General features: G+C 41.8%; 1 protein-coding gene across 1 annotated transcript; it reads left to right on the forward strand.

The window, feature by feature from the left end:
• Nucleotides 1–747: 747 nt before the first annotated feature.
• LOC116440285 lies at nucleotides 748–17,870 on the forward strand. The gene is made up of 4 exons (XM_032100893.1): nucleotides 748–903; nucleotides 6,460–6,998; nucleotides 8,293–8,359; nucleotides 13,571–17,870. The coding sequence occupies exons 2-4, from the start codon at nucleotides 6,537–6,539 to the stop codon at nucleotides 15,088–15,090; spliced, it is 2,049 nt and encodes a 682-aa protein (XP_031956784.1). The 5' UTR covers nucleotides 748–903; nucleotides 6,460–6,536; the 3' UTR covers nucleotides 15,091–17,870.
• The last annotated feature ends 9,741 nt before the right edge of the window (nucleotides 17,871–27,611 follow it).

Raw genomic sequence — 27,611 nt, forward strand, 5'->3', positions numbered from 1 at the left:
CTGGAGGAGCGAAGGAGTTAAAGGGAGGCGCTTGGGAAATCTGATGCTAACGAAGCCCCAGGAATGTTGCACATTTCCATTCCCGTCCAGCTTTCGGAGGAGGTTGGTCCCCGCTGCGGGCAGCCGCTGCGAGGAGCACAGCCCCGAGGCCGCACTTGCTCCGGACGCCGCCCCGCACCTTCCCGCAGGTTACGCCGGGAGACGCCGGGGAGGGACGGGACGGGGGTGAAAAGTTTTTCCTGGATTTGGGATGCTGTGACGGTACCTGCAGAACGGAGGGAGAGAGGGATATGGGGGGCGGGGTTCCCCTGCTCTGCGCACCCCGGGCTAGAGCGAAGGCAGAGGGGCATCTGCCCTGACCCATCGCGGCCTCTCTTCTCTTGCAGGCGCGGCCGGAGATGCCGGGGAGACGGCTGTGGTGGGCGCGCTGCTGGCTCGGCGTCTGCCTCTCGCTGCTGGGAACGGGGGGCGGCTCGGCCGAGCCCTGCCGCGGACCCCCGTGCGAGGGCGGCTCCGCGCCCCCGCCGCCCTGCCGCGGACCCCGCTGCGGCGGACGGGCCGGGCGCCCGGCGCGCTCCTTCCTGCACACGGCCCCGCCGCTGCGGCCGCCGCAGGGCAAAGCAGCGCCCGCCGCCCCGCCGCCCGCCTGCCCCGGCGGGGACTGCGCCGCCAACGCCACCCGCCGCGACTGCCAGGGCCTGGAGTGCCGCCTGCTGCCGCCCCGCCTGCGCCCGCGGCCCCGCGGCCCGGGCTGCGCCGCCCCCGCCGAGGGCTGCCCCGAGCCCGTTCTGCTGCGCGTCGCCGACAGAGCCGCCCAGTTCGCGGGGGACGACTTTGCCCACGCCGCTACCGAGCGGGGCGGCGGCGCCCTGGGGGTGCAGCTCACTTGCGACGTCAAACCAGGTGCGGTGCGGCATGAGGGGCCCGGGGGCAGGAAGGCACATCCCACACCCCACACCATCACCCCCTTGCCGTGGCACGTAGGGTTCCTGCAGCCCGCAGAAGGCTCTTCGTGGTCACGGAGAGCCGCAGGGTGCTGGGTCTCCTCGAGCGGGGCGGGTGTCTGCTGGGCCAAGGGGCTTCAGCACCTCCGGGAGCCCGGACACAGGGTTGCCTGAGCGACTGCACCAGACCTTGTTTTGGGAGAGTTAGGAAGAAAATCTGACAGTGGTCTTCACACCACGTGAGAGAATTGCTGCCGTGGCTCCTCTCTCTGCTCCCCTTCATCTCCCCTCCATAAACACGTGCACCTAGGAGACCTAGAGCTGATGAAACGTGGCAGAATCTTTTTTAGTGCTGTTTTTAAGCACTAAGTCTCTTCACAGTCTGGTATTTCTGGTGTTCTTAATTTTTAGCAACATCGTAAAAGGCTTCCGTGGGATGGGTGCATGTTGCACACCCAGACTGGTGCCGTTGGGAAGAAACTTGCTATTGTTGCCAAACTGTCTTGTTGTAATAGCGAGGGGGTGAAAAGTTGTAAAGCATGTCTTACAGTACATCATTCAAAACACTTGCCTGTCCATTGACAAGCACAGCTCTGGTGAATTCAGTATCCTTGTAGGAAGCCAGGTATGTCTATGCTTACACTCAGGTCAGCAGAAGGTGTATCTAAGTGTCAGGGATTTGTGGATTTACCGACATGAAGAGCACAAACAGGTCTTTAATAACCACAAAACAGTTTCGATTCTGGCTTAATGCCTTGTCTGAAAGATATAAAATATATTAGGAAGGGTGATTTATTTCCCATTGATGTTAAAAGCTAATGAAAAGCATGAAGAAGGTAATTTAAGCATTGTCACATCTGCGTGGCAAATATGAGCACTGTTGCTGCTTCAGACTCCAGAGCGCATGCCAAGCCTACAAGTTGCCAAGGTCTACTTAGTGAAGAGACATCTCCTCCAAAGGAGACTGCTGCACTTGGTGAGTCCAGACCCGGACTGACATTTAAGCCTCCCTGTGCCTAATGCAGTGACACTGTCTGCCTTCATCTTGCCTGAAACTGTCCCCAGATGTCTTACAGAACTTCTGTATGCTCCATGACCAAAGGTGGACAGAAAACAAGTCAGTATGATTAACCTCCATTTCCTCTGCTTGTGTGCATACTCTTCTTCATACTGTCACCATAAATGCCATCTGTTTTGCTGAAGAACCCAGAATATTTTCATTTTCTTTGTCCATACCAAAATCCTTCTCTGTGTTTTACAAGCTTTGGCAAATAGTAAGAGCATTCTGCTTGTACAGAAAAGAGTAATACTTTTGGATGGTGCTGGAAACAGACATGCTGTATCTCCATTCAAGTCTTACAAAGAGCATCCAGCTCAGCGTGACCTCTTTCTTCAAACATCATCTTATTCTTTGTCTGTCTTGGATCAATCTGTGCTGCCCAGTCTCCAATACCATCAGCAGTTACAACTAACATGGTGAGTTACATGCACCTGCATCTCCTGGGCCTTAGGTTTAGGTCTTCTGTCCCCTCTGATGTGGGTCAGAGGAATTAAAGCTGAAGGGTTGGAGGGTGAAGATGTTGAGGAGTTTGGAAGCACAACTCAGGAGTTCGCTCTTTCAATTTTATACTCTTTGCAGGCCTTATGCTGGGTGAAGTCTTGGAGGAACAGAAGTGTGATTAGAAGTTTCGCTTAACAAAATTCTTGAATGCGTCAAGAATGGATTATGGGCAGTGGTGATCATGGATTTGTGCGTTCACCTTCCTGTGGCAGAGAGGAGTGTTCTATATATTGGAGAGAAAGCAGCGTACCGCACTGCCCACTAAACCATGGGATCTCATGGAAGGCACTGTCGGCATGGAAGCACACAGTGAGCAAACCTGTGATAACACACAAGCTTCTATGTGAGTTTTCAGATGAGGACCATCCTCAGAAGTTCTCCTCTCTCACTGCTATTGCCTTGTGCCCACTGCTGCAGTTGGTGTGAATGAGTTGCTGTAGACATGCTCTGCCCAGACTGGACAAAGGACATATGTACATGTTTTGCCCATCCCAAAGACAGGACTCGACACAGACCTTCATAAGGCAGCTTTCCCTCCTAGGAGTGGAAGAACAGCATACTGAATTCATCAACATCTAGCAGAAATTCCATGTATTTGGCAACAGGAACAAAAAAATAAGGCTTGTTGACTGTCTTTGGTTTCCTTCAAGTCAATGTATAGGCAAGCATCCAGCATTCTGCTCTGCTTGCATCTTCTAATATTCTCTGTGTTTCCCTGAGATCTTCTTTTGAGCACAGGTCAGTGGGTGTCCTGCAGTGGTGCAGAGAATGTGTTGTCCAATCCCCATTGGCAGCTGGAGTCATAAGTCTTGCAAATGAGCATGGTTTGTATAGTAATTCCAGCATGGCTTTTCTACTAAAACAAACAGAAAAAAAAAAAAAGTGATAACCAGATCTCTTAATCTGGGGAAATGTATTTACAGTTGTCTGGGGAGAGCTGCAACTCAAACAGAGGTAATGTCCGTGACAAGGGGAAATGGCTTCCAACTGAAAGGTAGTGATGCCATGAAGATTTTTGCCTTTTCTTTTATACCCCTGTTATACCTTTTTACAACTTCTGTATTCCTAGTGCTTTTTGCCTACATTCTTGGACTTGTTTGTCAGGCTAAGAGACTAAACATTTTAGAAGCTTCGTAGTTAGGGATCAGTGTGCCCCAGACCCCAAGGTCCTCTCCAGAACACATTCTGTAAACCAAGATAGAACCATCCAGGGGAAGGCTCCTTGGGGAGGGGGGGCTCACTTGAGCCTCTCATTGGGGAATCTTTGATGGATATGCTAATTAGTAAAACCTATAACGTTATACCCAATGTTGGGGAGGGGACAGAGACACAGAGACACAGAGACACAGAGACTCAGAGACTCAGAGATAGACTTGGCAGGGTGCATCTCGATGCATATGACCTGGATGTGTACACCTAAGGATCCTTAAAATAAATACCAAGGTAAAATCTCTTTTCCCCTTCTAACCGTGTATGACTCTTGATTTTAAGACCAGGCAAAGGCATCAGTTGGAGTTGGTAAGATATTAGGTAGCAATTCCTTACTGCGAGGTTGGTGAGGCACCAAACAGGTTGTGCAGAGAAACTGTGGATGCCCCACTCCTGGACTTCCAGGAGGAAGTTCAAGGACAGGTTGGATGGGTCTCTGAGCAACCTGGTCCAGTGCAGGGTGTCCCTGCCCATGGCAGGGGGGCTGGAACTGGATGAACTCTAAGGTCCTTTCCAACACAAGCCGTGATTCAATGATTCAAGAGACAAGTCAGTGACTGTTCCTGTCTTTCCCTGTTTTTAGGGGAATATTTCCGTCAAGTTTCCATTTCAGCACATCACTAATACCAGCTGAATGGGATGTTTCTTTGCCATTGACCTCTCCTCAGACTGCAGGGGAGCTGGAATATGCTGCCTAGGTGACCCGAAGGCCATTTTCCTACGTGAATTAATTCACCATGCATAGGTGGAGACCTGGTGGCCCTCCTCAGCCTGTGACTGCCAGCTTAGTGACAGTGCCTGAGTAGATTTGCAGTGATTCTTTAGCAATTAAAATATCCCTGCTCTAGTTAAGCTGCTGGAGAAAACTGTGTTTGGTGAACTGAATAGTCTTGTTCAGCCTATTAAAAAGCCCCATTCGCATGAGGTGCAGCCCTCTTGAACACTTGCTGAAGGCTGTGCCTGATAGCAGCCCTCCAAGGTACAGGCCAATACCAGGGGCTCGAGCTGATTCCCAGCACAGTGTCTATGTTTGCAGGCTCATGTGCATGAGGCAGATGACTGTCACTCTCCACCAGCTGCCTGTACATCTGCGGGGGCTACACAAACATCTGCATCATCTTTTCAGCCAGTATCACCAGCACCACACCTACTATTTGGAAGACTCCTGCCAACTGCAGCTGAACCACCACTTCTCTTGGCCAAGTGAAGGTGCTGGAGTGCAGAGTCGTAGTCCCATTTCAAATCAGATGAGCCCATTGACCCCACTATTTCTCAGCAGCACTGGGAGTGCACCTTACTTCGGATGGAAAACTGGCATCCCAAAAGAAGGAATGCACAGGAGCTGGGTTTTGTTGTCTTATCCTGGTCTTTGTTTTCTCGAATCCAGTATACTGCAAACTACTTTAATATTTAATACTGAAAAATAAAAATTAATGTGTGCCTTATGCTGTGAGTAAGAATAACCAAACAGCAAAATATTTTGGGAACCATAAACAGCAACTGGATATGGTCTCTTTTCGTTGTGTCATCCTTCATGCTCTGTGCTTATAAGAATAAAAATCAGTGCTGCATAAGAACAGATGAGTAATTGTATGGATTCAGGAGTCTCTCTGGCAGTGTCCAGCAGTAGGTACTGTAGAAAGTATAGCATGATATTTTCTTAGATCATTTTCCCAGCTCCCACAGTTTGTTGCTTAGATTTCCTGAGTCTGATTGATGTCTGTAGATCTTTTAGCCCCAAATTGATTTTATTTTTAAAGTTTTAGTGTGTATGGAACTGCTGCCTTCATTTAATGTCCCTTAATTCTTGTATTGGAAGAAAGACTGAAGAGTCTTTCCATATTTACTTGCTTTAGGATACCTGTAATATAGCACAGTTGTTTGGTTTCTTTTTTTTTTCCTGATCCTGAAAAGTCTTACCTACTTTCTCATGTTGCAGCAGTATCATATGTTAGATTTTCCTTGCTGCCCTTTTTGTGAACTTTTGAGTTCCTCTGTACTTCTTTTTGAGATGGGGAACCAGGACTGCATGCTGTATTCAGATGCTCTATTGATTAATATAATGTCATAATGATATATTATCTTCTGTTATACATTCTTCTTCTAAAATTCTAGCATTTTATTGCCTTTTTGACCTCTGTTGGGTGCTGAACTGATGATTACATGGCTCTGTAGCCCAACATCTATATCTAGATATATTACTCAAGGTTATTTCCAAGGGGTAATAGTAATCTACAAGTATGACATTTGATCTAAAACAACTTGGATTTCTTTTTCAGTGGGAACCTCATTTCACTGTTATCCCCTTTGAACTTCTTTTTGTCATTTTATTGCTGCTGCTCAGTATCATAGATTCCTTTTGCAGCTCTTTGCAACTGACCCTTACTTTTACTACCCTTAACAGCTTGGTATTCGCAGCAGGTTTTATCACCTCATTTTATCACTTCTACAGTGCAAATTGGCCATTTACTCTTTACTGTGTTTGAACATGTACATAGGAAGGATTAATCTGTTATTGATGTGATGATTAATTTATGCCCTGAAGCAGGGGCAGATGATGATTTCATAAGTTGCTTATGAATTGGAAGACCTTCTGGTCCCATGAAGGGGCTTCAAAGGTAGTAAAGGAACTGACCTTACAATGATGACTTGAATTTAGTGAGACTTTTCATTAACTTACTAAAATTGGAATGCTTTTGAAGAGATAATACAAGCTTGGACAATAATTCATCATTTGTATTTCAGGAGAAAATGAAGTTCCATCTGAAGATGCCCTAATACTACAACTGCACCTTGCAAAAGGGCACGAGAAATTCACTGAAATGCTAAAAAGCCAACAGCAGATAATTGTTGATTTGCAGCAAAAACTTGCTGAACAGCAGCATGTATTGGTTAGCCAGCAACAGGAGATTCTTGAACAGCAAAGGAAAATGTATGAGCAAATGGATCTGATCAAAGTCCAGTATGGCATGCTTTTTGATACAGTGAAACAAATGTCATTTCAGAGTTTGCAAGAAGATATTCAAAATTATTTTGAAAGTCATCTTCATGGACTTCAGAACCAGGTCAGAAATCACCTCCAGAAGTCATACTCTGTGCATAAAGTAGAAGTGGATGCAAAAGTGATTAATGCTGGGGAGTCTTTGCTGGACTGTGGCCTTTGTGAAAGTGATGAATTTTGCAATTTCCAAAAGACACCTTCACAATGTGAAAAATGCACATTGTGTCCTGCTGGTTTTTTCCAAATGGCCGAGTGTTCTGCAAACTCTGATCGGATTTGCCAGGTGAAACATAATTCTGTATCTTTCAGTTATTGCTTATGAAGCGTTGTGTTGGACATATTGGGATAACATTCTGGAAATAACTGCCTGGAGAGCTAGAGAAATCCAGTTTGGAGCATGTGTTTTACTGAATGGGTCTATGGCACTTCAAAGCCTGCCAGAAGGTTTTTTGTGGGTTTCTCTTTAGCATTTAGTGTCCTAAATGAGGCACTAGTTTGTGCCTGGTTGGTGTGATACTTTCCCAAACCTGACAGCTGGCAGGACTTAGATTCTTTTCATCATGGTAGGAAAAGACATCCTAAAACATTCAGACTAATGCATGCTAAATTTGTTTATTTAATCCTGTTACACTCTTACAGGAGCTTCTAGACATATCTGAAAAGCACAGGAAAGCTTTACTAAGCATAAGTCAGACATTTATTTATAAGTTTGGAAACAAAAGTTGTCAGTTAAAACAAATGTAAGAACTAGTTCCTGCTTAAACATAACATACAAATACACATATATAGAACATGGATACTTTTATTGTTAAGTACATTTTATTATAAAATACATTTTATTATACAACACAAAACCAGCACGCAAGCAAAATAAGATGTTTCTTTGTTTGCTTTCTGTCATTTAGAAATCCTAGGAAAGATATACGGGCAACTTGTTTTTTAAAGCAGTGTCTTGTTTGCTAAGTGTTGCCCCCCATTCTTAGCTTAACATGAGCCTGACCAGCTGGACCAGATACTGAGAACCTGAATGTCTGTCTAGTTCCCTTTCTGCTAGCCTCAGTTTTCTTCAGTGCTAGCATTTAAATGCAAATGTAGGCTGTTTTTCTTTCCCCATCTTCCTGCTGTAGGGTGAAAGGAGGACTCCTTGACAGGGAATATTACTTTCTAATTTACTTTTCATGTGTGTTTTGGTTATCAGCTTCCTCCCAGACTAAATGTCCTTGAAAGCCATTCTAAAACTGTCTCGATTTTTGCAATGTCCTTAAGATCAATTGATTGATGCACCACTCTTGGGGATGTGCATCATAGCAAGTGTTACTTGTGCAACCCCTCCATTCAGTTCATCTGCACACTGCTTGCTTTCTGTGGGCACCACACAGTGTTTTTAGATACCTGGTTAAAACAGGTAACAAATCCAAATCGAAATTGTCCTGCTCTAACATGCCTATGGGATCAACCCCTTCTCCATCCCTGCATACACCTATTACGGCCAGATGGATGTCACAGAACCTGAAATGCCTGTTCCAAATTTAAGTGATCGTGTTTAAGTGTTTCAATATGATTCTTGTGATTTACAGGACAGAGATGAGTGCACTGAATCTCCAAGCATTTGTGGTGAGAGGATAAAATGCCTCAATACTCCAGGTAAGTTATATTCTCTGATAATTAAAGAATGAGGATAATTAGATCTTCAGGAACAGGCCAAATAAATAGATAAGGACTCAGGCTTGTATGTTAATGAATAGTGACATGCACAGCTTGCTGGAATCAAAGGGTTTGAAAAACACTCTTCTGTAATAGGAGTTTCTGTGGACAATGGGCTATTTAGGACATTAATATCCTCTAGAGGCATTGGACGGTCCCTTTTGCCTTATTTTCTTGGGGATTTATATGCTTTGTTTTTAATTTTCTCTTATGACCAGATTTTCTTCTTGTTTATGCTGGTGCAAGTAGGGCCAAAATCAAAGTTATTATTCCTAATGGAGAAAAATAGTTGTCATTTTCTTTCTGGTGAGCTGGGGTAGGTGTCTGACTTGATCTAATGAAGGCTCTTATAGGACGTCCCTTCATGAATCTTATTCTCCTTTAACAACAATATTGTCAAATGCTGAGGAAAGATCAACAGTTTCCGTCATTTGAGGACACTTGGGGGAGTTTTTCAGACATTTAAGAACAGATCTGCCTGGTGTTTTGCACTGCAGACTTCATTCCATTCCCATGGCAGTCAGACACAAAGGAGCAAAATTAATAGACATACTGAGAAAATTGTATGCAGGTAATAGGTTTCTTTCTACTGATCTAATTTTTGGTCATCCAAAAAACCTTGAAAGGAACTCTGTGGTCAGAGCATTTCACTAGTTGTGACCGGTACTTGAGGTCTCACAGCCAAATAACCCAGGAAGAGCTTCACTGGATTCTATGTTTTTCCTCCTCTAGGCTTCTAACTTGTAAGAAGAGGGTGGCCTCTCTGAGGAGCAAGGGCTGTTTTCAGCTGATTATGAGTGATTTTGTGCCTTTCCTATCCAGTCACTGGTGGAGAAAAAAGTGGGACCCTAGGAAAGGGTTAAAAGAGGGTGTGGGTTTTCTTATATTGTCCTGACTTCCTCTGGACAGGAATTGTGTTGGTTTGGATGGTGTTACTACAAACACCACAGGAAAATGGAAATGACTAGAGGAAAAGAGCACTTAGTGTCACCTTATGTGGTAAATGCTGCACATGAGATACCGTCAGTCTTACAAAAGAAGAGGGAAGACACTTTTAGAGAGTCTTAGAGGTGGACAGTTGGAGGTAAGACAGTTTAGAGCACAAAATTAGACTCAGAGCATTGGAAAGGTGTAAGGCTTTGTCTCTTTACTGAGACATTGGGTTTGCTGGAGTTGGTGTTTTGTTGAATGGAAACCCACAAGGCCTCAACCCTAGGAAAGGAGAGCCACCAATGTGGGAGTAATTTGGTGTTGCTCTAGTCTGTGGCTTGGAAGAGGGAGGGCTGTTATGAATTTATTCAGTCGGTTCCAAAAACGGGTCTGTACAACTGCTGGAGGAACATAAGGCAAAATACTGCCAAGAAACAGATGGGTACTGATGGTGCGTCAGACCACAGAAAAGCAGTAGCAATGTATTTGGAAGGAAAGGAATCTTCTCTTTCTTCCTCTGCTCCCAGTTTTAATGATGGTGTGTAAGCAAGTTATTACCCGTCACTGTTGCTTTTTCTCTGGCCCTAAAAATATGAGTCAGGCACAATAAGGGTGATAAAAGGGTAAGAATCCTTTATATGAGGATTCTCAGGTGCACAAATTCATCTGGTAGGGAAAGCCAAAGATGCACACCCTGCATGACGCGTGCACAATTTTTATACATTCTTCAAATTAGCATATCTGACAAGAATCTCCCAATTAGAAACTAGCCTGGTGGAGTAATTCCCCCGGTTCTAGTACTTTCTAGACTCTCTCCCCTCAGGATGAGTTCCAGGCCCTCTTTACAAAAGCATGTCTTAGAAAGCAGGTTTCAGCCTTGGTTTCTAAGGAGAACCAAGATAGCATAGGGATCCTGGAATTTGTTTTGTCTTTCAGCCTAGGAAAATGTTGAAACTAAGCTACAATATGAAGCTACAAAGCTACAAGTATATGTGTGAAGGATACAGAGAATATATAAAAGAAAAAGGGTAAAAAAACCCCAAAATGGCATCATTACCTGGACAGGAATTGATGTCCTGTCAATGTTATTCCCATCTGTCGTGGAAGAGAGTATTTTATTTCCTTTTATTTTTTGTTAGAGACGACTGCTACTTTCAGCCTGGCTGTTCATGGTAGCTCATTATCTTATACTAGTACTATTAACGTGTCAAAAGAAAGGCTGAAACTGAATGTCTGTTATGGGTAATGAAGGGAAGAAGGGGATGTGATGTGACATATGAGTTCCAGATGTTGAATGTGGTTTCTTAAGCTGCACGCAAAGGTTGTTGCATCTGTAGCAACTCATGTTCAATGTACAGTGTGAGGGGAGACAGAGCAAATAACAGTAAAGAATCATGTAACTAGGAGCCTCTCTTTCTTCACCCTTCCGCTTTCCTCTGCATCATACCTTCTTCCCTTGCTGCTTTTTCTCATTTTTATGTGGCACGAGAGTTGTTAGGTTATTTGATTGAAGGCTAGTCATTAAGATTCAATAGCAGTTAGGAGTATGTAATCAGTGAAAATAGAGTTTGGTGCATGATTTCCTTCTTATGTAACCAGGGGAGAGTGGTCAGATTGTTTATCCAACAAATAGAATCAACCAAAGGCACTCTCCCTGGAATGCTATGCAAAATAAAGAGGACCTACTGTAGAACTTACTGTGGGATGCAGGGGGAAGAGGAATAAAAACCTGGACAGATAGCCCTGATTTGTAATAAACCATATTGATATATGATGATCCAAATTTGACATAGAGTATTTAAAAAGAGAGGGATTCCCGTACTTAATCTGCCCAAATGTAACCTTTGCATTAAGCAGCTATGAGTAGTAGCAGCAGAAAAATCGATGCATGGTTTACTCTAATTGTCTTGCAACTACCTGGCCTCCATGAGTAGCAAGGGCTGGGAAATGGCAGAAAGACTGAATTTCACAAATCCGGGTTGAGTACAGCTGGACTACTCACTGTGAAACCAGGTGCAACAATGCTCAGAGCAAGGAGCCAGGAAGAGGTGGCAGAGTGGTAAAGTGGTAAAGAGCAGTAGGAAGCCAGCATGCTGCTGTGCTGGTTTTCTGATGTTTGGCTATCATTTGCTGCTTGACCTCTTCTGTGCAAAGAGAAGGGTGCTGCTCTTGCAACTGCGGCCACAGCAAAAAGCAGCCTGTGTGCTGCTTTGAAGTCACCTATTTGAAGTATGCACAGAGGGAACACCTGCTGCAGATCTACCCAGTAAAAGGCTAGACAGCAAATTAGTGCATATAGCCATCACAAGTATTTGTGAAACATGGTATTTGTAAATACTCAAATATACACTAAAATATTTTGAAGCAAAAAATAGCATGAAAAGTGTTCCTAGGCACTGCTGAAAATCTTGTCTGCCATGTGAACCAGCTGTATGTGTGTACTTAGTATCAGTTTGTCCAGTATTTCTCAGTGATGTGAGAAGTAGAAGTGGTTAAGAAGTGTCATGTGAGCAAATGTATCATGGTTAAAACTGATTTCAAAGGGAAAGATTGTGGACTTTTTAATGTACTACCTCTAGAGTGTGTTTAGTTGAAAAAATTGGCTTTTGTTGCTCATAAAAAAATGAGACACTTTTAGAGGAGAGCAAAGTGTTAAGTTTCTTTTGACTTTTTTGCAGATGGAAAAAATCTTACTGTTCTTCAGTGAACTCCTTTGATGAAATGGTACTTAGTCTTAGAAAGAATATTCTCACATGATAAATTGTACAGTCCTACATATCGGTGTTAGTGGAGAATCATCACTTAAGTGAATGAAGTGTAAATAGACAAAGTGATACGAGGGTGAATATATGCAGCCTGTATAAATTAACGCCATGTCTGGTGTTCTCTGAGTAACGTAGTATCAGAAGTGAATTCTAGCCAACATTCTGACCTCCCCTGTGGGCCAGGTGCGTGTGCACTGCTCTGTCTTGCAGTTTGCAGCAAGTGCGGTGAGCTTTTCTGTCTACATCAGCAGTTGGCATAGCCAGCCCCACCCTGGGCTAGCAGTGGAGAAATACAGCTTGTTGGGATCCACGCAAATGCTTGTAGTCCCAGTCTTAGAGCTAATCCCAGCCCAGGTACAGGAAGTTTCCACCTAAAGAATAATGCAAATGTATGACTTAGGATCTAGATACTAAAGGATATTTAAGAAGATCTATTAGAAAGATGATTATTGAGTTTTGATCATGGTGGTAAAAAAGCATAAATGCATTAGTGATTAAGTCTTGAGGCACAAACTGCAGGTGATTATTCTTTAGGATGGCTGAGATCTTGTGTGTTGATTTACATCATGAAATCTCCATGCAGAAAGGTTTTGGGTTCTGGTTGCTCCAGGTGGAAGCACTGGCAGCTGGCGGTGCTCTTGGAAAATTGCCATAGAAAATTACGGGCTGTTTCTAAAGCCTGTTTTTTTGGTGTGCATTCTTTGATCCACTGAGGTCACGGTGTACCATTTAACAGCACAAAAGTGCTTTATGTCAAACAAAGTAATTTCAAACGCCACATGTATATTCTCCTCACTGTTTGCATCAGTGTTTTACTTTAGCTTGGTCACAGCCACTGGTGTCCTGTGTCTTAGGGCAGTGGTTTTCCACTTTTTCAGTGAGTGGGCTGCTGCATAATGATTTTAAGCCTCTGTTTACCGTTTTGGTTTTCCTATTTGTCTCTTGCAGGTTTTTTAAAAACTGTATATGGAGTGAATGCAAGGGCTCCTTGTCCCTTGGGTTGCAAATCTCTGCTTTAGCAATCACTGTGACAGCAGGGCTACCCTGTAGCATGGCTGGGCAGGCCATGTGTAGGGGGACTCTCCATTAGTTGAAGGGAGCTGCTCAGTGTACCAGTCACCATGCCTTTTACCTCACAGAAGGAAGAGAGTGTCTTTGGAGCAATATCATTGTATCTGGTACATTACAGGTTTTGGTTAGAATTGCCCCTGTGTAGCTTTTTTTCACTCCAACCGTTGTGCTTGGCTTGGACAAGGTGAGTTATGCTTAATATTTCCTCTGTAAGCTATTAAGGTTCCTTAAATAGCACAAAGTGATCTAACATCAAAACTGTCTTCTGTTTTCTGCCTTGTGATTAGATACATTGTCAAAGATACTTGATATGTGGAGCTGTAGAGTTCTTATTTTGAGTATTTTAAAGGTATAACAATAAAAATAGTCCATTTCCTGTGAACAGGTGGTTTCCGATGCCTTGGAATTGCTGAGAAAGATGCAGCTTTGGGAATGTGTGGAGAGGAGTATTTCTTTAATAAGGAAATGCAGGAATGCCAAGCATGTTTAAAGTGTGAAGATGGAATGGTGGCCATGCCTTGTTCCACTGTCAGTGACACAGTTTGTTCAGCAGCCAGTGAAAACAAGCTCTCAGAGTCTTGGGCTGCAAACATTGTTCTACCCTCTGTCAAGTCTGGCATCTCTCAGGTCTACTCTGGCTTGAACTTGAAGATAAAGGGAAAGCTTCCCTGTGATATCCTATCCACTGAAGGGAGCAGCCTGGTATTCAGGCAACATGGTCTATTGTGGACTGACCTAAATTTTGCAGTAAAGCATAACTGCAGGAACTTCTTGCAACTTTCCTTAAAGCTTAATGGCAGCGAGGAAGACTATGAACTGAGTGGTGTTCGGATCGAGCAGCCAGAAGGAAAGTATTTCCAGAGCACTAGTTTAAGCAGTGCTGCTGAAGTGGAGCCAAGCCAAACTCTCTCTGTGTATTTGAGGAGCCCTAATCAATTCTGCAATCAAAGCAAAGACTTGAATATTTATGATCTTAATACCCCACTCAGTTTGTTTTGGTTGTCCCACGACACAGGTGCTGTGGCACTCACTGCACAGATGTCAACAGCAATGCATTACCAAACCAACTATCGACCTACCTTTAAAATAATTTCTGTTTCTGACCCTTATATGCTAAGTTTATCTCATGATGGCAGAGCTATAAAGTTCACTGAAACTGGTGTTGTCAAATTCGTGTTTCATCAAGCACTGTATTCCATGGGTCATACATGTGTCCGGGAGGGCTTCTCCTTAGTTTCTTATATCAATAGGAATGGTACCAACAGAGAATTAATGAATGTGTTTAAATCTGGGGTAAATTACAGAGACACATCAATATCTGCTTCTGGGGCCACAAAGGTTGGTGCTGGAGATCTGGTTAGCTTTGAGATACTTTCTCCTGCACAGTGTAATGTTCGGTATTTTGGAGATACTTCTGGAATTAGCATGTTTAGCCTCATCTGGATCCCTTCAGCAGTTTCTAGTGCCATATCAGCCACAGTTTCTGTTACAGGTCTGCCTACTGGAGCTGTGAGAAACAAACTACTGGATTTCACCCAGGTGTCATCCAATGAGAAACAGATACAGCTGGTTTCTTCTGGACAGCTTGCTCAGAAGTATTTTATTTTTACTGAAAAGGGAGTTGCCAGCCTTGCATTTAACTTAAAGCTAATCCATTCATGCAATGTGCTCAAAGTAACTCTCAATCAGTTGACCATGGATCACATGCAACCCACAGCGGTTGCTCAGCAGATTGGAGGTCAGATGCCAGAGGGAAGCACATGGACCAGTGTGTCCCTCCGTGCATCTTTTGAAGTACATAATGGAACACTGATATCAGTTTCTCTTGACTGTGTGCGTGGAAGGATCAATCAGATCACTCATGAACATGGAACCAGTATATCTATTTTATGGATTTCATCTTAATTTCTGCACAGTGAAGTTAGCATGAAATTGGGGTTTAAATTGTATTTGGATTCTACTCTGATTCTATACATATTTGACACTATACTGTGTTGACTTGAGCAGATCATCCCACAAAATGCTCTCAATTTTAGGAATATTTAAATATAATCTTAACTGAATGATCACTATTTAAAGAAAACAAGAGCTTTCGGTGTTCCAAGATTTTAATTTTGTTGTCATCTTCAGGCAGGGGAACATTGAATTCAGATCAAACTCCCTTGTTTTTAATAAAGCAACCTCTTAAGATTGATTATTTCTGGACCACAAAAAATTGCAGCTGAGGGTAAATAGCATTTAGTACTGTAACTGAAAGCAGCACAGCCAAATAATTGAAACCTGCTTTCACTTTTTTCATGCAACAGGCTAATAAAAAGACTAAATGTACTTTGGGGCTATTTTTTTCTACAACTTACAACATGTTGTGCTTTCCATAAATGGAGAGAACATGCCTCAAATAGGTGATAATGTGGCAACACTGGAGTATACATTCTTAATATTGTGGAAAGGGACTGGGTCAAAAATAGAACATTGTTTTTACAACAAAAACAGTGGAACTAATGACTGCTCTAATTTCCTTTGGAAATAATCTGCATTTAAGTAATTTGGGAAGGCTTTTCTCTGTTTTTAGTTTTGCCAGTGAAAAGTTGCAGAATGAGAAGGAAGGAAGTCTATTCTAAGAAGAAAGAGTATATATGCAAAAAGAAACAAGTACTAAAAGAATGTCTTGAAAATTAGACTTCTGAAAATTAAGCAAATTTTTATTCCATTTCTTTTAAACAGCAAAATATTTTTCTGATCAAAAAGCCCATTATTCACGAGTCTATTTATTTTGCTGAACAGGTGCTTACATTAAAAAGGCTTTTCTGTTTTTTGTCAAATCAGTCAGTTAATTCAAGGAACTGGTGTATTCATTGACACTAATTTTTATCTTCTTCCAGCTCTTCCATCAAACTATTCTTTCTTTTTCTAAACTATGTAGACAGCTTCCATTTTCTCCTTTCTCCTCTACAAATGCTTCTTCACTCTCCTTTATCATTTCTTTTGTTAGGAGTAAATGAAGTGCCTTGTCACATCTCTTTCCAGCTTTCTTTCAGCATTCCTATAAAAGGATAGATGTTTGTGTCACATATGTAACTATAGCAGAGGGACATTAACAATGCACTAACAGGCTGCCATAAATTAACGCTACTGAAAACAAATATTACGCACGATATAACTTTAACATGTCTGCCTGAGTATGTATATCTAAAATATATGTACATTGCTGTGTTTTAATCTGTTTTGGAATTCCTTATACTGTTTTTGCTGTATAATGCCTCCTGTAATTTTCTGTAATAGAATGAACCCAAGTGCAAGACTTCTATCTGGTCACTGTTTCAGCTTGTGACATTATAACTGTGTCCTTAACACCTGAAGTTATCTTTCCATCATCTTTTTTTTCTTCAAGAATATGCTCAAGGATTCAAGCTTTTGACAAACTGCTCCAAGTAGAGAACACTAGTTTTTCTTTCAGCTTGCTTTCAGCTGCAAAGTCTAAGCAGCCTGTCACAGGACACCTCACTGGGCATTGTGTTGCAGTCAGAATAAGTACACAAACCAGTAATCCTGGTGTCCCCAAAGTCTGCCTGTGTGTAACCAGGGTCTCATTCGTTCTTGCAAGGTCGTAAGGAGGGATGAATTAAAACTTATTGAAGGTGTTCAACATTTGCACAGTAGTGTTATCATTACAGAGCACAGTTTGTAGTGGTAGAGAAGGACTTCTGGAGTGAAAAGCATATATATCTGTTGTGTACAGAAGAGCTGTGTTACCTGGGAGCAGAGCAGTTTTTCTGGGTACTTGACTCTTGGAGTCTACTGAGACTGAACAAAGATGAAATGGCACAGGAGTTAAAGTTCTTCTGACGTATCCATTCTGCTTTCTGTAGAAGGGTGCATGTGCTGTAGGAGAAGCTCTGCAGAGAGCACACCTGGGTATTTCTATGCTAAGAGTTGATGGAGAGACAATGTTAGAGAAAACTAGAAATTACAGGCTTATGTTTTTGTTTTAGAAGAAGTTAAGGAAGTCACTTTCTCACAAACAGAACCCCTTATTATCCTTTGCTGGTTTGTGCTGTGCAGTTCTGTTGAAGGTTGTCACTCCCCAGAATGACAGCTTAAGACTCATTCTAGATTTAAACCTCTGTAGCAGAGATTAGAATCTGGTGTTAGAAATAATCTGGTACATCTTCAGCAAAGTGCAAATGTTACTTGAATGTAATAAACATTTGCCTATATATAGCATATAGCAAATCTAATGGCATGATTTGTATGAGCATGCTTCATTTAAGTGAGATTGTGAGATCAGTGGAGTTAAACAGGGAAGAGAATGATGCTCCAATCCTGTATTATGCATGTTGGTGGTACTTGCATTTAAATGCACCAGAATTAAAGGATACAGAAACTACAAGGAAGGTACAAATGAACATTATTATAGCTGAGAGAGGTTCCAGAGTATTAATTCTTCAATGTAGTAAAATGTTTTGGAGGATTCTGTGGGGAGTGCCCAGAATTTCCCTTAAATTCAGAGTAAATTTTTAGCTACACAGTGGCAGAAACACAGTAATTTGCATCCATCTGGTAATGATAATGTATCTAATAATGTTTTACTCATGTCATCTATGATAAGACATTCAGAGAGTGAAAAAAGAGTCTTATCCAATATGTATTTTTAATTGCAATTTACAGCAAGATTAGCCTTATTTCAAGCAAGAAAAGGCTGATCATTGTGCCGCTTTTGAATCTCTCCCTTTCAAAAAAAGAAAAGCCTGGATTTGTAGTTCAGGACATTCACTGACCTTGGTTATAGCAACAGGAATTTGGAGTGAGTATGTTGGAATCACTATGGATTTATGATAGCCTAATTAATGGCATAGTATATAGCCTTTGCATCTATGAAAATGATATATATTGCCTCATACCATGCAACATTAAGTGGTGCACTATGATCCTGAATAAGATAAAGTTCAAGAGGAATCGATGCACAATGAATGCTAATTTTATGGCACTTATCCCATTTTCTGTAATAAACTGCATGTTTTATTGAAAGGTATCTTATTAATTATATTTACAAATTTTGAACTTTTTAATTAATTTTTTCCCTATGGTTTCTTTCTATTAATAGTACAATATAATACTGTGAAGTACAGAATTCATTTAAAAACTTTTGCATCTTTTGATATGCATTCATGAATATGGTTAAAACAGCTGGAGACAGGCTCTTCAATCTTTTCTGCCAGAGAGTGTTTCCAAAGGAAGGATTCACAAAGTAACAGAGTAAGTATGAGGCTGGTGGAATCTACCTGTACAGAACGAGTTTCAGTTAATACATCCAGGAAAGCAGGTGGTTATTTCACTGTGTTATGAAGATAATGAGCAACTTGTTGTTACAGAAAACTTGACCATTACAGGAGGAAAATAATTTAGGTTGTATAATGTTGCTCATACAAAAGGAAAAAAGATTTGGCTTACAAAACCAGCGTTGATTTGTATTGGGAAACATTTTGCAAGTTTAAGGCTTTTACCTGGATATATTTATTACCTATGCAAATTTTTTATGCTTTCAGTGAAGTCAAACTGGGGCAGAATATGTGAAGTCTATTTTAATATTACAGATGTTCCTCTGTTCTGTGGTCTCTGCAGATTGCAGTACACTGTGAAAACTGTACTATTTTCTAGTGGTGCTTTTAATGAAATTTTCTGCTTTGAAATATTACCTTGTTTTAAAAATACTGTTTAGACACTTGCCTTTGTTAGTATTATATTGTAATATGTTTTAAGAGAACTTTACTGAGATAAATAAAAGGATACAACTTCATTGTTATTTTTGTTCTGTTCTGAGGAAGACTAATGGGCGCTCTTGCGTTTTTTACCACTGGCTCTTCTGGGGTCAGTATTTCACAGATATTACCTGAGTTAGTCACCTGTGCCTGCTGAAGTGGCTCTAAACAGGAACAGTAACAGTGGACATTTCTAGAGATCTGCCTGCCTTCTGTTCCCATGTTTGAAACAGCAGATCTGAGAAGATAAAAATTGTCATAAGAGCATTATATTTTATCCTGGTCATGGCTAGTGTCCCAGTAACACAGAGAAGAAAGAAATTTGTCCTGCTTCATATTTGTTGCTTCATAGGCTCTCTGTTGTATGTGAAAGCTTTTATTGTGTTGTGTGGGGTCCAGATCAGACTGTTGCAGTAGCACAGCTATGCTTCTGTCAAGGTCTGGCCAAGTTAAAACTCATGTGTTCTCAGTAGAAACTTTACAAGTATCTTAAATTGTATATCTGTTTCTTCTTTTTGGAGATGCTATTGTTTATTGGATGTGGATAAAAGAGAGGTGCTATCAAAAAGGGATTACAGAAATCATTAACATACCCTAAATTACCCAAGGATAAAATTCAGAGGAAGGAGAAAAGAAGTATTTGTGAAATACTGTTGAAAATAGGACCATCATCCTCCAGGCTGGATCAAAACTGCCCCTTCTCTTCTGGCCTTCAGCAGCTGACACTGTTTATGCCCTTTCCCTAACAGCCTGAACCATCCTGATGTTTCTCTGCTCCCCACGATGGCTCTCTCAGAGTCACCTTACGTTTCTCTTCAGGGCTCTGACATTCCCTTGTACAGCATACACCTGTACAGGTCTAGAAGCACACTGTGCCACCAAGCCTGGTGCCCCTTCCTCTGCTTGGAAGGTTTGCCTTACACCAAAGGTATTAACTGTGCTAGGGGCAGTGCCTGTGCTGCTTTTGCTGTGCTGCCTGACAGAAGTAAGTAGTGGGTGGGCCTCAAAATAGCTGAGTTGCCCTTCTGCTGGACTTGAGCATCTCTGTACCTGTCTTTCACTGTCTGGGTCTGGTTGTATAAAAGCCAAATGGCTGTAAAAGAGGGATCCAAGAAACTCGTTTGCATTAAATAATTTAATTGCTATTGCTAAAACAGAGTTTCTTGGCCAGTTGCAGTTTGCACAGCTTTCTTCAGCCCTTCCTTGGAGCTCTGCAGGCACATAGTGACCTGCAGGATTGCATCTTTTGTTCACAAGCTCTTCAAAGGGAAGTGAGCTGCTCTCCAGACACTCTACTGCAATCCAGTTAAATGGCATCTCTTGAAAGCAGCTTTAAAAGGCTGGATGTAATTTCCTCACCAGAAGGGTGTTAATGCCTTTAGCGGAACCTTGAAGCATGTTTATACATATATCTATCTATCTATCTATCTATCTATATCTATACATATACATATCTATCTGTCATGTTTATACAGATAGATAGATACTTACATATATGTATATATTTATATAATCTCCTTGGTCTTGGTTAAATAGCATTTTCTGTAAAAGAAGAACTGTGGGAAAAGGATTTTTAAAAGTTGCTGCATCTTCTCATGAAATCAATGTCTTCAACTTTTCCCTTTGCCATTTTTTCATTGGAAACATAGAGGAAAGAAAGGGAAATAAAAAAGTGAAGTAGGGGGGAAGGGAGATAGAAGGGGGGAAAAGTGGAAAAAGGAAAAAACAATCTCCAGTGTTTAGGTAATTTGATGTATAGGAGTTTAAACTAGTTTTCGTCAGAACTTTCAGAAAGAAATTCTTGGGCTTTCAATCAGTTATATTTAAACATTTGTTCCACTGAAAATTCGATCACATTTGGCTTCATTTCTGTCTCTTCATTAAAGCACTTCCCACCCACCAACTTTTGTAAAATAAAGTAATATTAGAGTATCCTGAATATGCTAAAGTATTTTGCTCAGCTGGAACATTAAGTTGGGTAATTTGGTTAATTAAATGCCATCTTATATTGGGAATTCTCTGGATATATTTGTGGGTTTTGGCATGCAAACCTCAGTTTTCATCATTACCTCTTAACTATGTTTATATTGGGAACTGCTTCTCATTAGATAAATGAGCCTTCTCTGAGCTCCATGTTATCATCACTTGACTGCTAAAGGTATCTTTAATTCTCCTTTGGGTATTTTTCTATTATATTGCAGTCAATAATCTAAACATGTATTAAATGTCTTCAGGAGCTCTGTGCACGTGGAATGTTGACAGAGTATTCTGGTCACAGTTGCTTTTTCCTGACTTACTTCATTGTTTTAAATCACAAGTTGTATTCAGTTCAGAAGTCCACATGATAGATCTGGGCTTTCAAAGCAAGTTTAGCCTGGTGAGTGATTTAGACTGGTAATCACATCTGAGTTGCATGATTGCTGCCTTCTCTTGCAGAGTATAAAAAACTTCTGAGAATACTCACAGATTAAATGCAAGTGTCTTGAGTAAAGAGCTGGAGGTGCTTTACATCAAACTCAAATAAAAGCCTCATACTCTACTGAGGAGGTCAAAAAAGTAAAAAGATTTAATATATACTGTAAAATACACTGTTTGTTGAAGGAGAAGTACATTTGTTGGTTTTATTAGGAGAGGAGAATGGAAACGTGTGCTTTATACCAATAGATAAGACAAATTGCTAAAGATGTTTTTATGCCTGAAAATGCTCTGTATTTCATTTCTTCTTGAACATGTACCTAGATTTGTTTATACCTTTGCTTCAAACTACTGCCATATCAGTAACTTTAATACTGGCTTGATTCGTAAAACCTTTGAGGATGTTTTTCCCTTGTGTGCCATACAAACTTAATACATTTCAAACTCCACTGATCAATCCTTGAAAAATAGTGTCCAATACTGCAAGTCTTCCAAGAGATGCAAGCTCTGTGATCCTGTCTGAGGCAGCAGTTTTTATCCTCAGCTGCTTCCACCTCCTGAAGCCCTTGTCCCAGGGTGGTCAAGCTTTCCTCCACCTTTTGGCCACGGCTAGAGGTGTGCAATGACAGCTGTACTGGGTGGGAAGCTGCAAATACTTGGGTTTGACCTGCCATAAATGTTTTTTTCCCTCTTATTTTATCCATTCTGCCTTTCATTCTCCTTTCCTGGTTAGCCATAAGACCAAAAATCCACTGTTCCCACATTTCCACCCTTGATGTGCACCTGTACTTCTGCTCTCTCAGGTTTTGGTGTGTGAAGGGGGTTTCAGTTCGTGGTTTGTTGTTAGTAGGCTTCCCGCTCATACTCATCTGTGAAGCACCACATAAACACCACATAACTCTCAAAGCTTATATATTGCATAACCAAAGGTGATTTGTCCTATTTGGACCTATACAGCCTTAGGAGAGAGGGAGGTGGCATTTTCATACCTAGAGAGGACCTGTTTCCATGACAGCGCTCTTGCAGCATTTCACGCCTTTTGGTATCACCCCTAGCTCTTGAAGTATTGATGTCCTTGAAAATGTCTTTCAGGTTGTGTGTTTGCACATGCACTTGAGAATTCACTTACATCCTAGGAGGAGAGGGAACTCTGTTTGTCTTACCTTTTCAATTGCTCCCAAAGCCAACTATATGGAAAATAGCTGCTTTTATCCAGTCTTCCTGGCATTGGTTTTCCAGAGGCCAGAACACAAAGTGTGTTTCCTACCCTGCATATAAGATAATAAATACCTACAGTATTATTGGTGTGCTGCTGATAAAATATATTTCAGAATTGATAATCTCAGAATTTGGCCAGCTCTGCAGTCATATTTAAATTAAAATGCAGGTATCAAAGTCTTTGAAGATTTGTTTCTGTCCAGGTTGGGCACAATATTCTTTGATAAGAAACAGGTTGGAGAGCACATGGAAGTACTGGTGGAACAGGCCAGGCTGGCTCTGGGAGAGGGACCCTTGCTGAAGCTCAGGAGTTGACCTGACTGAGGGTCCTGCTGCAGCCTGGCCCTCGCAGAAGCAGGAGTTTGTGGGACCTGGCCAGTCCCCAGGACATGCCAAGCTTTAGAAATGGCTGGGATGTGTTGAGGCTATCTTGCTGTTGTAGCATTTTTGTTGCTCATTGCTGTACTCCTGTGGGTAAATAATGCTTTCCTTGGAAAGTTGCCTGTATTCAGTATCTAACAGCAACTAAAGGGGAATTTGTTCCAGAAGCCCAGCCTAGTTTCAATATCTGAACAAAATGCCTAGAAAGGCAAACGCTGTAGCATGGAGATCTTCACGAAATGGGCTGAGTTTTCACAAATCAGCAGGAGCACAGTCACTTGATAATAGAGACTTAGGCTGGAACTGTAACAGATACCCATAATTTTTGTACTTTTAAAACATGCTAAACCCCATGCAAGTATCCAGGCTAAGGTCTGTATTAGGGATTGGGGTATTATGGGTAGTCCTCGGCTGATTAATAAAAACTATTTCTGACATAACTCAAAGAAGACTTCATTCTATCCGTGCTGTAGTTCGCCTCATCTGTGTCCATACCACAGTGCCTCCCAGGAAACCAGCAGATACAAAGTCACTGGACTTGACACTGATGATGAAGTGTTGAGGGCTGCTGGTCACATGCATCTGGATTTATGGAGTGAAATGTGAAATCTCTTCTGCAATGATTCTTTCCAGCTATCTGAAAGATCTGTGCTCTTTCAGGGGTTTGAAGCACAGGAGGATTTGAATCACACTATTTTTGGTAAATTGAAAATCCTTACTTCAGCAGTGCTATAGTAACTGACAAGATACATCACTGAGGTCTGGATCCTTGGTTCAAGGAACAGATACTCAGTCTGTATTCAAGCTCTCAGTCCAGACTTTAAGACTAGGATACCCTTACCCATCACCAAAGTAGCACTGTAGCCCTGCTAACAACAGTGTCTTCGGACCTGAGCACTGGCAGTGGCTGTTGCTACACCAGCAGGATGCTCCAGGCCCACCCCCACCCCAAATTTCTGGTGTCCCCATTCAGAAGCAGAAACTCACACACCCAACACTGACATTTCCTCTGCTACAGCAGCCCCAGCCCATGTGCAGGAACATCCCTCCAAACTTCACATCCTTGCAAACAGGCCAGGCCCTGGCTGCAGCATGTGCCCAGGTAGTGGGGTTCCCTATAAGCAGGAAAGGCTGTGGATAGGGGCTGCAGGACCCTATTGGTTTCAGGGCCACTAAATGCTGATTGTGTTTCCATTGCCCTAGAAGTGTTTCTGTGCCTTTCAAGGCTGCCAGTAGAATTTTGGGGTTTTTGAAAAACTCTGAACAGGGTAAGGTCTTATTTATCCCTGCTTCAGCTGAGCAGTCATAAAAGTGGCAATAATAGTTGATAAGAGCAGGAAAAAGGCAGGTCTCCAGCCCTGGGGGAGGTTTTGACAAATGGCTGCTCGCTAGATTGGAGGTGTTGCTTACTTGGAGACAGATGGGCTCATCAGTTGTATGCAGGTAATGCTACAGGTAAATGAGAGAAATTACTGTAGGCGTAGTTGAGGTCATTACAGAAATGTCTTTATCTGCTCTTGGCATCTTTTGCCTTCATGGCTAGCTCATTTTTCTTTGAAAGAGACCAAGGAGTGAGCGATGGGTGGACTCTCTAGGCACAAAGAAAGGATGTCTTTTGATTTTTGTGCCATGCATTAAACAGCTGTGTTTGTGACAAATCTTTGTCCCAAACTGTTTTGTTGCAAGTTACATGGGCTCCTGATTTGCAACCATTTAGTGGCAGATTTAGTCCTTACTTTGACAAATTTTTGTGCTTTCTCTTTCCTTAAGTGTATCACAATATGTATCAGCTGGTATTAACTGTAACTATTTGTTAAAATTTCTGCACAGATTTAGATGAGTGGTAATTCAGTGTTAAAGCCCATACAGTCCTTTTCAGAAGGAGACACACACACAGTCTGCAGCTTGCCTTGTACAATGCTTTTAGCAGTAAAGATTTGTTATGTTTCTCCTCTCATATTTCTGAATGAGCAAATAACTGTAAAAATAAATTTAATGTTTCAGGTAGGTTTTTTGGGGGGCTTGAGTCTATTTCTTAATGTGAATATCCGTGCTGACATGCCTTAAGTGCCCTGAGGTCAACACTGAAGTCTTCAAAGACTGAATTAATCTGACAAAAGAAAATACTCAGAGCAGAGGCTGTAGGAATAAAAACAGAGAAGGTCACAGTCAGTCCTGTCCCTCATTGTCTTTGGTTTCTGCTAAACCCTAAACTTTATTTGATATAACAGGATGTGTTGGTTACTTTATTAGAAAGAAAAAGAGTGTGGGGGGAAAGAAATCTGGGAATTCCTACATCAAAGACCTTGGAAATATTTTGGGACTTAAACTTAAATGGTATAAATATTTAAGAGTGTTTCTAAAGGCAAATTGAATGGGATTCTGTACTCTTGGCACTTACTTATTTTGATTTTCTTTTGGTAACTTGTTCATATTTTAAAATTGAGAAAAACTTGAGAACAATATTTCTCATGAGCAGAGAAGTTTCTTTAAAAAAAGCAGGCAGTAGAAATCATCAAAGATTTATTGAGGACACAGGTATTTTTCCCTTTTTGAGAACTACTGAAATTAGGTCTGTACAATAAAGACAAATGTGTCATCTTCAAACATCTAAGTGAATTAATGCCCAGTTACCTATTTTGTCAGACTAGACAGTCAAAAAGGAAGCAGCACCTTTGACAACCCAGCCAAAGACTGGCAGAACAGGAGGTGCCATTCCCCCTTGCCATAGCTCACCTTGTGCTATTGAGCCACAGCTTAGAGAACCCCCTGTTTTGGAGAAAGGCTGTTGCCAAACTTTTGGAGGTTTTTAGAACAGGCTCTGACACTCAGACAGCGACACTGAACCCATAATACAGCCTGAAGTCACTATGGAATATTCCATCCACTGTGGATGACTATTTAGCTCTTTCTGGTGCTCTCTCTACTTATCTCCAGATTTCTTAAAAAGAAGTGAAAGCCCATTACCACAGCCTGTATTTTCAGTGCATTTCCTGTCATCCACAGCTTGTCCTGAGAGCCCTGTGCTCTTTCTTCTTCTTTAGAAATCTAAAAAATGTATATCTCAGCATAACAATTTCTACTATGAGAATAATGAGTTCTAATTGTTTCTTTGTTCTAAGGAGAACAAAATTTGCTGGGCATGGGATAGACTAGAAAAGAAAATTGAAATACAGAGCAAGGAAAATACAGCCTGAGCACTGGGTAGATATCAGATGGTCTGTTTGAGTATAATTGGGCCATTCCTTCATCTTCTCTAAATTGAGAAGACTATTCCCCTTTCTTCTCTTCCAAGCTTACAGGGAGCTGTGCTGGTTTGAAGGCAGAAGTGAACAGAGCTTGATAAAATGTCAGACTTTTATGGGTAATGTCTGCTCATTTCCTTATCTCTACCTTTCCATTGAATTTTTAAATAAAACTACTGATATGCGGATGAGAAGAGATTTTTCATATACCATTATTTGATTCTGAAGTACAGAGCCTTGAACCACATCCATGTTTCCCTGCTACATTCTGAGAAGAAAGTGTTGCATATCCTTGGAAATAAACATGGAACCATTCCCTGACAATGGTCCGGTGGCCAGCATCACAAGCTGGGGTTTTGTTACTTTTACATTCCTCCCTAGTAACTTATTGTTGACCCATATCAAAGTCACAGCACTGGCTGGATCACGGGTACAAATGCTCTATTCTTGTTTGGATTTCAGTAATCTAGATTTCAGGGACAGCAGAGTGCTGGTGTGACTGGGCAGGTGGCTCAATCTATTTGCTTTTGCTACTTTAAAAATGGGATAAAGGACCACTGCACCACTACAGGGGTGTTGTGAGGGTAGAATTCATTACTAATGGCTGTGAGGTATTCAGATGCAGTGGTAATGAGGCTATATGGATGTCTGGAGTATGTGCTTCACTGCACATCTGAAGCAAAACACGTCTGTTTCCTTGGCAACCCCTCTGCATCTGTACCGTTGTAGCTGCTCTCCGCTGGATGTGGAAATATCAACCATCATTACTGAATTGTGCTCGCATTTTGCTCCATTCATATTCTGCTATTTAAAAAATTCTGTTTGTTACATTGACGCTGAGGGCTCTGAATGGTGCTGGCCTTTTCCTCCATCTCCCTCCCTGTCTCCCTCCCCCTCCCTCCCTCCATCCCCCCTTTTCCTCAGCTTAGCCCTCTCCTCTGCTTACAGCAGAAGCCTCGAGGTCACCCCACCTTTGGTGGGAAGCAGCAGCACTTCTCCAGGCAGTGCACAAATGCGGTAATATGGAAACACATCATGTCTATGTCCATGCACTGCCCTTGAGGAAATTAAAACAGCATGAACTTTCTGAACAACAATTAGTGCTGCCATCTGTTACTGTCAGCAGATGTATGTGATAACCTTGTGTTCGCTTTCTTGGAAAGAGCTGTGGGTATTTCACTTATGTTATCTGTAAAATCTTTTCCTTTTAGCAGTGAAGAGATATGTGATATTATCTAGCAGTTTTATCCTGACAAGTGTCATGGTTGTATGAATGCCTTTACATAAAACATATATCACAGAGATCTGCAGCTCTGAGCTGTATGCAGTCACTGTTTCTAGACCGGTGAGAGTTTATATCCCATGGAAGCCCAAGGACTGCTCCTGTGAGATGGTGCTCTCCACAGCC

Source organism: Corvus moneduloides, chromosome 1 (genome assembly GCF_009650955.1).
Source record: "Corvus moneduloides isolate bCorMon1 chromosome 1, bCorMon1.pri, whole genome shotgun sequence".
NCBI classification, from domain to species: Eukaryota; Metazoa; Chordata; class Aves; order Passeriformes; family Corvidae; genus Corvus; species Corvus moneduloides.

What these genes read in the sequence shown, in the direction of transcription:
- LOC116440285 (XM_032100893.1), top strand. Translation starts at nt 6,537, where the DNA reads ATGCTAAAAAGCCAACAGCAGATAATTGTTGATTTGCAGCAAAAACTT. An exon ending in ACTCTGATCGGATTTGCCAG is followed by an intron (nt 6,999 to 8,292) that starts GTGAAACATAAT and finishes TGTGATTTACAG; the next exon opens with GACAGAGATGAGTGCACTGA. An exon ending in AAAATGCCTCAATACTCCAG is followed by an intron (nt 8,360 to 13,570) that starts GTAAGTTATATT and finishes TCCTGTGAACAG; the next exon opens with GTGGTTTCCGATGCCTTGGA.